At 41.3% G+C, this 12,188-nt stretch overlaps 1 protein-coding gene across 2 annotated transcripts in view; it reads left to right on the forward strand.

Moving 5' to 3' along the window:
* The window catches only part of LOC129710141 (retinol dehydrogenase 12-like), a 31,744-nt gene extending 20,184 nt beyond the window's left edge, over nt 1–11,560 (forward strand). For both annotated transcript variants that reach the window (XM_055656914.1, XM_055656906.1), the window contains exons 3-7: nt 2,167–2,322; nt 4,366–4,470; nt 5,621–5,830; nt 9,045–9,237; nt 10,949–11,560. In XM_055656914.1, the coding sequence (XP_055512889.1) occupies nt 2,167–2,322; nt 4,366–4,470; nt 5,621–5,830; nt 9,045–9,237; nt 10,949–11,051 (767 nt within the window). In that variant the 3' untranslated portion in view covers nt 11,052–11,560. The remainder of the gene's footprint in view (nt 1–2,166; nt 2,323–4,365; nt 4,471–5,620; nt 5,831–9,044; nt 9,238–10,948) is intronic.
* The last annotated feature ends 628 nt before the right edge of the window (nt 11,561–12,188 follow it).

Consider the following 12,188-nt stretch of genomic DNA (forward strand, 5'->3'; position numbering starts at 1 on the left):
AGGCCCTGTATAATTGTAAGGCATTTATTACTCAAGACATCGTGCGTTGAAGGCAAACTTACTATTTGCCACCCTAACTGCCTACTATGTGATTTATGAGGATACCAGTAAATAACAAGTTTGAAGAATAAATATTCTGTTTCCAATCTAACCTTTTTCCAGGTCAAACTTTTTGTTTTAAAGCGCTAATTCTTGGATGAAAGGGGCTGTAGTTCACTTCACAGGAATAAAACAAACTATTGAATGAATCTGTGAATGAAGAGTGAGGAAATGTTTTAAGTCAGTACAATGTTGCTTATAAAGGGAAAGACTTTCACAGGTTAAATTAATTTCAGGTCAAGAGTTTAGTCTCACATAAGTGTTACATTCAGAATTACAAAAACTGCTTTTTAAATGAAAAGAATAATTGCCAAGTAGCAAATCCATTAGAGCTGATCAAGGTCCAGCATGTGATTATACTCTCAGTAATTTACTAATACCTTGGCTGACTGCCCAGTAGATTGTGTTGCTTATATATGTATCAATGATGTAGAAACATAGAAAAATAGGTGCAGGAGTAGGCCATTCAGCCCTTCGACACTGCCATTCAATATGATCATGGCTGATCATCTAAAATCAGTCTGAAGAAGGGTTTCGGCCCGAAACATTGCCTATTTTCTTCGCTCCATAGATGCTGCTGCACCCGCTGAGTTTCTCCAGCTTTTTTGTGTACCTTCGATTTTCCAGCATCTGCAGTTCCTTCTTTTGTGTACCTTCGCTTTTTTCCCTATATCCCTCGCCTCTGCCCCAGAGCTAAATCTAACTCCCAAAAGTTCAAACCTCGTGTTTAAGAAGGAACTGCAGATGCTGGAGAATCGAAGGTTACACAAAAAAGCTGGAGAAACTCAGCGGGTGCAGCAGCATCTATGGAGCGAAGGAAATAGGCAACGTTTCGGGCCGAAACCTGAAGAAGGGTATTGGCCCGAAACGTTGCCTATTTCCTTCACTCCATAGATGCACCCGCTGAGTTTCTCTAGTTTAAACCTCTCTTGTCTGGTTTAATTTTCCAGTCCTTTTCATTTTGATATATATAATTTAGAATTCCTTGTTTCTTGTAATTCTCAGATTACCATGGCCCAGGAGATTGCATTGGGCTACAGTAAATAAGCCGTTATTAACCACTATTAGCCATGTATCTCACTTTATCTACTTGTGAGTAAAAATTGAGAAATCCTTGTTTTAATAGCAGTGTTTGATCAATACAATTTTCTAGTCCTACTATAGAAAGTAGTTCTTGTCCTGAAGCACAGTGCTTGGTCCTGTTAGCTCCCAGACCCCAGGTTAAAACTTGACCTTGGGTGCTATTTGTGCAGCTTTTGAGTTCTCGATCTAGGATAGTATGCATTTTCTCTAAGGTGCTGTAATTTTCTCACACATCCTAAGAAGTTACTGATGAAGTCTGATGAAGGGTCCCGACTCGAAACGTCACCTCTTTTCTCCAGAAATGCTGCCTGTCCCGCTGAGATACTCCAGCATTTTGTGTCTATCTAGGAAGTTGCTGTTTGGTTAAATGGTGACAATAATTACGGTACTCGTTTGGGCAGGATAATGGTGAAATGAATCAAAGTGGAAGTTTCTGGGGGCATATATGAAAGAGAATAGGTTGCAAGGAGGAAGGACTTCAGTTGCCTGGGGAGGATGGGTCTTGTATAGACCAAATGGATTGTGCTCATCAGGGCTGGGACCAATATACTCATGAGCAAGTTTGTTGTGCAAGGTTCGAGATAGATTGGCAGGGATATGGCAAGTAAGCATTGATTCAAAAGTGAGAAAAGCAGACTAGAAATCTAAGACAGAAAATTATTTTATTTTTCAAAGGGCAGTCTGAAGATGGATTTCGGCCCGAAACTTTGCCTATTTCCTTTGCTCTATAGATGCTGCCTCACCCTCTCCAGCACTTTTGTCTACCTTCAAAAATTCGAAAGTAGTCAAAATAATTGTCAATATTTAATAGATATATTTAAATGCAAGGAATATAGTAAATAAAGCAGATCAGCTGACAATACATTTGCAGGGAAATATAGTATTTTACTGAGATATGGCTTGGAGACGAACAGGAGATTTAGTTCCATGAGCATCTATCTTTTGGCCTGTTCTCACTTTTGCCCTGTGTTCTTGTATCCGTAGGAGCTCACATCATCATAGCATGCAGAGACATAGAAAAAGGCGATGCTGCAATGAAAGAAATAATAGAGCAATCTGGAAATTCTAATATAACGTTGAAGAAATTGAATTTAGCCGATACCAAATCTATTCGAGAGTTTGCGGAGCAGATCAATAAAGGTATACTGTTCTTTGTTTCCAACTGTGATACTTCTTTTGTTGATCCTGTTGTGTAAAATTGACCCCCTCCATACCCCAATAATGGGTCAGAAGCCCTCGCAATTAGATGATTTAATAGTTAGTGACATCATCTTGGAATTATTGACTTTACTGGGCATGTGGGGTGAGTTTATGAACAGCTACAGTGGGCATACACACTTTCAGATCTTGATAATTTATTGCTGGCTCCTGTGTGTACAACCTAGTATAGAGGCAGTAGCACAGGCAGCATAGTGGTGCAGCGGCATAGAGCTGTTGCCTAATGACACCAGAAACCTGGGTTCGATCCTGACCTCGGGTACTGTATGTGTGGAGTTTGCACATTCTCCCTGTGACCGTATGGTTTTCCTCTGGGTGGTCCGGTTTCCTCTATTAGGGAGGTGAGAGGGAGGGAGGGGGGTAGAGAGAGGGAGAGGTGGGGGAGAGAAAGAGAGAGGAGGGAGAGAGGAGAGAGGAGAGAGGAGAGAGAGAGAGAGAGAGAGAGAGTATTTCTCAGCTCCCGAAGCTGAGAGGTTATAAGTGGCCTTTCAAGGTTTTTTGGAAAAGGAAAACGGACGAAGGCGGAGAGGCTTCATAGTTTGATTTATGGTTGAACTGTTGAAACTTTTCTGTGCTGCAAAAATGCCTCCACGAGTGTGAAAAGCTCTGAGATTTCTCTACATTGTCGAGGGAGCGGCTGAGCGGACTGCCAAGAGCCTGGAGAGCGAGGGTATGGAGAGAGTGTCGTGGAGAGATTCTCCGCCCTAAAGAGCATAGAGAGAGCAAAAATGCGAGGTGCTTTTGGTGTCAGCAAGAAAAGGCGAGAGGAGATCGGAGGAGTGGAGAGAGGAGTTTCTAGGTTCGGCTGGAGACTTTGCTTTTTGAGGATTGCTTTGGGACTGTGACTGTCCCTGGGATTTGAGAGAGCTGGAGTGCCGGGAGCTGGAGCCTCTAGACCGGATGGCGATGGCGGGGGCTCGGCCGAGGGCGAGAGCTAGCAGTAGCGACATCAGAGCGGAACCGAGGCCATCTGAACATGAGGGTTGACTTGGATGAGAGAGAGTATCTCGGTTCAAACTGGGGGGTCCAGGGGAGTAATTACGAGAGAGGTAGGGGGGTATTGGAGCTCGAGAGGGGAGAGGTAGTGGAGAGGGAGGATGTGGGAGTGTGGGAGTGGGGGGAGGTTTTCAGTGAGGGCCGACATGTATTCCGGACGATACTCACTCCACAGCACGTTGGGAGGTGCAGTGCTTTAGGATCATGCACCCTGGGGGGGACCCGGAGGAAAAAGGGGAGAGGGGAAGGGGGAGGGGGGGTGATGAGGGATGTTCGAGGTGGAGAGAGGGGAGAGGGCGGACCTGAAACTCGGTGAGCGGGCGGCTTGGACTGGGCCGGTGTGGAGAGTCTCGGTAGCTCTCGCGTGACGATTCCCCGTGTCTCTGTGATCAACGGAGGAATTTCAGGTTTCCCAGAGGGAATAATGCCCCGCGCGACAATAAGTGCCGCCGCCATGTTCAAGCCGGTGGCCTCCGGTGAATGGGTGTGACGTCCGGTGACCTCCTGATCTGCAGAGCATTTTGAGAGTGCGGGCGGGCGTGGGAGTCCAGCTGCGGGAAGCGTGGTGCGATGGTGTTTCAAGATCAATGGCCCATACGTTTGCTTTCCAGCCATGTCTCTTAACCATTCCTGTAGTGTTGTCTAGTATTATTGCCGATTATTAGCCACCTTCATGCACCAATTCTGGCTCGAACGTACTTGTGCGTAAGAACTTGTCACACAAAGGAGTCTATCTTAGCCATGGTTAGAATAACTTCCAAAGCGCACTTTCGACCAAATAAAAAAGGGTATACAGATATAAAAAAGCTGACCATAATTTAGAAATTATAATATGACATAAACTTTCCGTGTACAAATTGCAGAATCATTTAAAAGGAAATGGCATCAACATTTAGAAAAATTGAAATTTTCTGTTGCATCTGATTAATAATCTGTGTGATATTCCTCTAAATTTTTTTTTCCTCTCAGAACAACAGCAAATTAACATTCTGATTAACAACGCTGGGGTAATGATGTGTCCTTATTTGAAAACGGAAGACGGCTTTGAGTTGCAATTTGGAGTCAATCATTTAGGTGAATTTAAGTACAGAAAATCATAGCATTAAAAAAATTCTCTTGATTTTTGTTTTGTTTAATCGTCTCCTTAGAAATCTGTATGTATTTATTTTAGATTTAAATTTATGGGTCCTATTGTATTACTTTTGATGTAATGCCAAACAGTTTATTGATTTGGGGCATTGAGTATAAGAGTCAGGAAGTCATGATGCAGTTTTATAGGACTTTGGTTAGACCACATTTGGAGGAATCTGTAGAGTTGTAGAGGGCCATATAATTACTGGAAGGATGTGGAGGCTTTGGAGAGGATGCAGAAGAGGTTTACTAAAATTATGCTTGGATTATTGGGCATTATTATAAGGAGAGGTTGGACAAACTTGGATTGTTTTAAATACATAGACAATAGGTGCAGGAGTAGGCCAGTCGGCCCTTCGAGCCTGCACAGCCATTCAATGAGATCATGGCTAATCATTCACAATCAGTAATCCATTCCTGTCTTCTCCCCATACCCCTTGATTCCGCTAGTCCCAAGAGCTCTATCTAACTCTCTTTTGAATGCATCCAGCAAATCGGCCTCCACTGTCTTCTGAGCAGAGAATGCCACAAATTCACAACTCTCTCTGGGTGAAAATGTTTTTCCTCACCTCAGTTCTAAATGGCCTTCCCCTTATTCTTAAACTGTGTCCCCTGGTTCTGGACTCCCCCAACATCAGGAACATGTTTCCTGCATCTAGCGTGTCCAATTCCTTAATGTTTCTATAAGACCCCCATCTAAATTCCAGTGTATACAAGCCTAGTCGCTCCATTCTTTCATCATATGACAGTCCCACCATCCTGGGAATTAACCTTGTGAACCTACGCTGGACTCCCTCGATAGCAAGAATGTCCTTCCTCAAATTAAGAGACCAAACCAATTCCTGTGCCAGCAGTCGCCGAAAAAATCGCCAAGTGGGACCGGCCCTTTAGGAGGGAAAGGAAATAAATATTTACATTTTTGTAAAGAAAAAAGTAGAATCACCAAAGAGTGCAAAGAAGTTGAATGGTGTGCATTTAGCAGGGGGGAATGAATAAGCAAACAAGAAACTCCTGGTGGCATGAGAAGCTTGCATTTCCACTTGCCTAGCTTGTGAAAAGAGTGAAAATGGACAAATGTGTTTTTTTTTTCCAGGACACTTTTTGCTAACCTATTTACTAATTGACTTGATAAAACGATCTGGTCCTGCTCGAATCATCAATGTCTCCTCTTCTGCACATAAAATGGGAAAAATTCAGTTTGAAGATCTGAACAGTGAGAAGAGTTACAATTCAGTAAAAGCCTATGGGCAGAGCAAACTGGCCAACATTTTGTTTACAAGGGAATTGGCCAGAAAACTCCAAGGTAAAGCTAATTTTGATGTGAGCATTAAGAAATGGCTGAATTTTACAATGATGAAAATCATTGAATGTGACCAATATGAGAGAAATGCTGCTCCAAATGCAAGATGCTGCCTGGAGCGTGGTGAACTTTGCGTGGTCTTCCCAGAATTAAATACACAGGACTAGATGTTAAAAGTCCCTTGTGCCAATAGGTGGGGAGCATTTCACGACATCCGTTGATTGTTGAGAGTGGTAGACGCTCAACATCGGTGGGGGGCGGGGGGGTGATACACATATCTTGGCCTGTGTAACCATCAGGATAGTTGGGCACAGGACACATCATCAGTAGTGTACCCTTGCATCACTGGGTGTTTCGGCCTTTTAACACTATACACCCTCCACAAGGGCGGCCCGCTGCAGGATGATCAGCCCTCAGCGCGTGTCCTGTGTCAAACCATCCCAAAGATTCACCCTGACGTACTTGGGGCCCAGCATGGGTCTTTACGCTTGAGCCAAATCCACCGGCTGCTTCTTTCAGCCGCCTCTGAGAGTGATCTTATGGTCTTCCGCAGAGCCTGACCGTGGATTCCAAGCTCCTTCAGCAGTCTGATTGTAGATGACGCAACAAATCCTCTGCATCCCACTTCAACTGGATAGACTTTGGTGTTCCAGCCACGCTGCGTTGCCTCTGCTGCAAGCTCTGCGTAGCACAGCTTCTTACGCTCATAGGCCTCCTCAACACAGTTCTCCCATGGAACTGTGAGCTCTATGATGTAAGCAGTCTTCTGTGAAGGGGACCAGAACACCAAGTCTGGCCTGAGGTTGGTGGAAGCAATTTCAGGTGGAAAAACTAGTGAAGGATCAACTACAATCCAATACAATCACTGGACTCTTTTAAAATCTCTTTTTTATGGTATTTGAGTTTGACGATTGTATTTATGTATGGTATATCATTTCTGGTCTGAAGAAGGATTTAGATCCGAAACATCAGCCATCCTTTTTCTTCAGAGATACTGCCTGACCCGCGGAGTTACTCCAGCACTTTGTGTCTATCTTCCGTATATCTGATCTATTCGGATAGCATGCAAAACAAAACTTTTCACTGTACCTTGGTACATATGCCAATAATAATACTAAATCTATGTTTACATGAATGTCAAATCATAAACTGAAAAAATTACAATACTTTTTTAAAAAAAAGATCTTTATGACGTTTCCAATCTCTACTTTTGAGAATTGCTGTTTTGAATTTTTTATTCTAGTATTTAAATTGTATTGTTCCTTATGAAGTTGAATTATTGTGGAGGGTGTAATTGCTAGTATACTCACGAACTTGGGCTGACGAAGGAATGTACCCTGTATTTTCCATGAGATATTTAGTAGCAGAGTGCAGATCCATGTGGAACCTACAACCAAACTGAATCCGTGTTTCTAAACTGGATACTAGGCTGAATCTGAAACAAGCAATCTGAAAATCAATGTATTATTGTGAGGAAATTGGAAGTTTTTGCCTCCCATAGTGTGTTGAAACGGTTTTAAATTGGCTTGACCTACCATATTGATCAAGATGTTGGCAATTTGAAATACAAACAGAATATCTTGGAACAGCAAGTCAGGCAGCATCTGTGGAGAGAGATATAATTAACAATGGCTGTTATGTAATTGTGTTCAAAAAGCCTTGGAAATTCTTCACAGTTGGCCCGACGAAGGTTTGAACATGTGGAGTTACAGGACAGTTGCAGAATGAATTACAGACTGTCACAAAATTGAATGTAAAGTAACTGCTCAGACAGGATAGGGGTGGTAAGTGGACGCATACCGTCTTTTATGAAGATGTTGCCAGGACTAGTGGGCCTGAGCTATAGGGAAAGATTCGGTAGGCTAGACCTTTATTCCTTCGAGCACAGGAAGCTGAGGGGTGAACTTGTAAAGGTGTATAAAATCATGAGGGACTAGATTAGGTGAATTCACAGTCTTTTATCAAGGGTAGGGAAATTGAAAACCAGAGAACATATGTTTAAAATGGGAGGGAAAAGATTTCATATGAACTTGAGGGGCAACTTTTTCCACACAGAGGGTGGTGGATATGTAGAAAGAGTTGCCTGGGGAAGTAGTTAAGGTAGGTGTCATAACAGCGTTTAAAAGATACTTGGTCAGGTTGAGAGGGATGTGGGCCAAACGCAGTAAAATGAGACTAGCTTAGATGGGGCATTTTGATCAGAATGGACTTAGATTTATAAGAATTTTGCTTGGACTACAGTTCTTTTCTATAAACATTTAGAAGTCTGAGAGGAAGCACTGTATGGTTTTGATAGGGCGGATGTTAATATGTTTCCATTTGTAGGGAACTCAGAATATGGGGACAGTCAATGCAAAATTATAAAAATGGATAATTCAGGATAAATGTTTTTACCCCAACACTGGTAAAATATTTGATGTGATGACAAGAAGCACTTGGGAAGAATACCATGGAAACATTTGAGACACTAGACTGGGCATAAAAGGATAGACGGATATACTAATGCTTAGCTAAAGAGGGTTGGGTGGAGGCTTGATATGATATGTTATGCCATTTATTGTCACTATACATGTACAGTGAAATTGAAAGCTGCTCGTACTCAGTGCATACATATAATTTAGTACAAAAAAAACAAGAAACAGAAAAACAAGAAACAGAAGGGAGAAGGGGGGGGGGGGGGATAGGTGCACAATTCTGCGGCGCTATATACATATATACAGATGGAAATCCGGGTGTTGGGCTGTGAAGTCAGTGCATGTGTGAATTTGAATTAAGAGTAGTTATAATTTTCGGAAAGCAACTATTTCTGAGTCTATTTGTCCTGGATTTGATGCACCTTTGATGCACTTGTAATAGAAAACAGGTGCAGGAGGAGGCCTTTTGGCCTTTCGAGCCAGCACCGCCATTCATTGTGATCATGGCTGATCATCCACAATCAGTAACCCGTGCCTATCTTCTCCCCATATCCCTTGATTCCGCTGTCCATGAATACCAGCAGAGACCTCCAAAATCAAATACGCTTTATACGTGTTGTGGAGTTAGTGCAATTCCTTTCATGTCTACAATTTAAAAACAAAAAATTGAATTTTCAAAGAAAATGCAAGTGTAATGGCAAACATCGAAAATAGGTGCAGCAGTAGGCCATTCGGCCCTTCGAGCTGAGGGTGTATGTCATAATTTCCAATTATGTGCACTAACTTCACTTTTTTTCCAACAGGGACAGATGTATCAGTCTTTGCTTTGCATCCAGGTGTGGTCCGAACTGAATTAGCCAGACATTTGAATGCTTTAACCCGGTTTGGGTTGTCATTGCTGCGACCTTTTACCAAATCTCCAGAAAATGGTGCTGAAACTTCAATTTACTGTGCTGTAGCTCCAGGATTGGAGAAAGAAACAGGAGAATATTTCAGGTAAATACAGAAAGTAAACAGTGATGCATCAAGCACAACAGCGACAATGTTTAAATTGCATTCAATTATTGAATTATGAGAAAGGCTTAAAGAGTTGACTAAAATCTTTATGGGGTTCGGGAGGGGTGGAGAAGGAGAAAAAAATGACAGGGCCAAGAGTTTTAACCAATGGGGTTAAAAGAAGGATGGGTTGTCCAGGACTGTGGAATAATGGGACAAATCAGGGGTTCAGTCGTTGGGTCAAAGGTTATAGGAGGAGTGAAGACACTGAATATAATTATATACTTGCGAAGAGATGATAAGCCCACAAAGGACGGTAAAGTTTTAAAAACTGACGTGTTGGGAAATTGCAATCAAAAGTGATGAAATTTTTGAATGGGTTAAAATTGAGAGGCATAGAGAGTAGGTAGACAGTCAGAAACGTTTTCCTATGGTGGAAATGCCTAACATTAGCGGGCATAGATACAAGGCGAGAGGGGCAAAGTTTAATGGCGATGCGCTGAACAAGTTTTATTTTACACAGCAGGTAGTGGGGGACTGGAACGCATTGCCACGCATGGTGGTGGAGGCAGATATGATATAAAAGAGGCTTTTAGATAGACACATGGAAGTGCAAGGAATAGAGGGTGGGGGATCATGTGCAGGCAGATGATATCAGTTTAAATAGGTATCATGTTTGGTACAAACATTGGGGGCTGAAGGGCCATTTGCTTTGCTGTATTGTTATATATTCTATGTAGCTGAGTTTATAATGAAATAGAATTAAATGTAAGAGGGAAAATTAACAGGGAAGATATTGGGGAAAAATCAGTTAGTTGATTTAAAAGATATGGATTTGGAGAGAAAAGTAAACATGCTTGGTAATTAAGAAATGGAGACAATATCTTTGGATCAAAGAAGTCAATATTTTGCTAATTGAATTGACTGGTACTAGTATTCGAGGGGGCTGGCATATATTGTCTAAATTGGTTCAAACATTTGTTTTCCCAGAACCTAGTTAGAGCAAATAGTTTAAAAATGAGGTGAACTTAGAACTCCTGCTCCAATGTGATATTCGGCTTTCATTTGGTTTTTGTTGCTCTGTGCACTTCATAAAACAGAAAAATAAAACCTAATTGAACAGAGTAGTTTATTGAGTGCTACAGCTTTTAGAGCATTCCCATGAAATGATAGAGGAGATGAAGTTTTCCATACTGTGTACTTTCTACTGGTATGCTTGACTACAATTTTGGATCTGTTCATGATTGCCATTGACATCAGGGTGCGAGTTAGTGTCCAATGCTACTGCATAGAGTCAGCACATTGCGCAGTGGTAGAGTTGTTGTCTTACAAGTGCCAGAAATCTGGATGCGATCCTAACTACGGGTGCTGTCTGTAAGGAGTTTGCACATTCTCTTTGTGACCGCATGGGTTTTCTCCGGGTACTCCGGATTCCTTTCACGCTCCAAAGACGTGCAGGTTTGTAGGTTGATTCGTTTTGGTAAAATTGTGAATTGTCCCTTGTGCGTTGGACAGTGTTAGCGTACAAGGTGATCACTGGTTGGCACGGACACAGTGGGCTGAAGGGCCTGTTTCCACGCTGTATACTAAAGCATACTAAAGTAAAGTTCAGTAAACAGGGTTGCAGGAATGTTAATAAAAGAAAAGAATTGTATTAAAACTCTTTAACGTCATGCATATAGAGATTTCAATATGTTTCTTTTTGATGCAGTGATTGTGATCGTACAACCGGTTCATCGGCTGCCCGTGACGATGAAGTAGCAAAGAAGTTGTGGGAAGTAAGCTGCCAAATGCTGGGAATTGATTGGCAGTGAGCCCAACACACGCCCTCAACAGCATTTCATGTTCAATTTATTTGTACTTATAATCAACAACTGAGGTTGTATCTGAATAACTGAATAATATGAACTCTTTTTGCTAATTAATGTTTTCTCTTTTTAAGTATAAAGTATTTGTATTTTACATTTTTGTATACATTTAACAGCTTAATGTAGGTCGTACTACAGTTTTGCTTCCCAGTATGCATATAATATACATTCATTTAAAGACATAAACAGTTTAAATTTTCTTTCTAGAGAAAACATTGTACAAATTAAATATGGTGCTTATTTCTGGTGTTTGTTCCTTTGTTATTTCGTACACTACTGACTTTTGTTTTCTTTCATTTCTTTGCCATTTTGTAACATTTTATTAGGTGGAATTATACACTAGTAACATTTTATAAAGCTTTTGCCTATTAAGTTGTTGTATAATTAACTCTTCCGTCTTGGATTTATGATGAAGAAATGAGAAGTAGCACAATAAAATGTAATTCGGAGCTTTACACTGTGTAGCTTTCTGCATGGGCCAATACTTTGAATTTGATTTTGATATATTTTTTAAGATTTACATAGTTGGTTACTATGGTTTCTGTCATGGGATGATGGTTTTGTCATTGAACTATTCTGCACCAGGCAGTTATTAAATTTTAGATCTTGAAGATTGAATGCAGGAATATGACATCTGTTAACCTAATGCAGCTCATGATTATTGAAAATCTGGTATTAAGTACTTTGAGAGGCTATAGTGGTCATATAATGTGTTTTTATAACATTGTGAAATAAAAACAATGTAATCAAAATGCAGGAGTAGAATGAAATAGTCTGCAAGTACTTTGGTGTGAGTGTGCTCTCCTTATGATCTGCGTGAGATGGATCTATGCAACACGTTTTATTAGCAGGATTAGTGGTTTAATTCAATAAAGGAATGAAGATGTTTTATTTATTGGAGCACATCTGGCATGCTGTTATTTATTTTTCCCCGAGTAGAGGCATGTTTCTCTCTCCTTTTGGAGATACAAGGAATTACAGACGCTGGAATCCTGAGCAAAATACAAATCAGTCTGAAGAAACCCTGACCTGAAATGTTGCCTGTCCATTCCCTTCACCAGTGCCACTTGGCTAGCACTTTGT

The sequence above is a fragment of the Leucoraja erinacea genome, chromosome 2, assembly GCF_028641065.1.
Source record: "Leucoraja erinacea ecotype New England chromosome 2, Leri_hhj_1, whole genome shotgun sequence".
NCBI lineage: Eukaryota > Metazoa > Chordata > Chondrichthyes > Rajiformes > Rajidae > Leucoraja > Leucoraja erinaceus.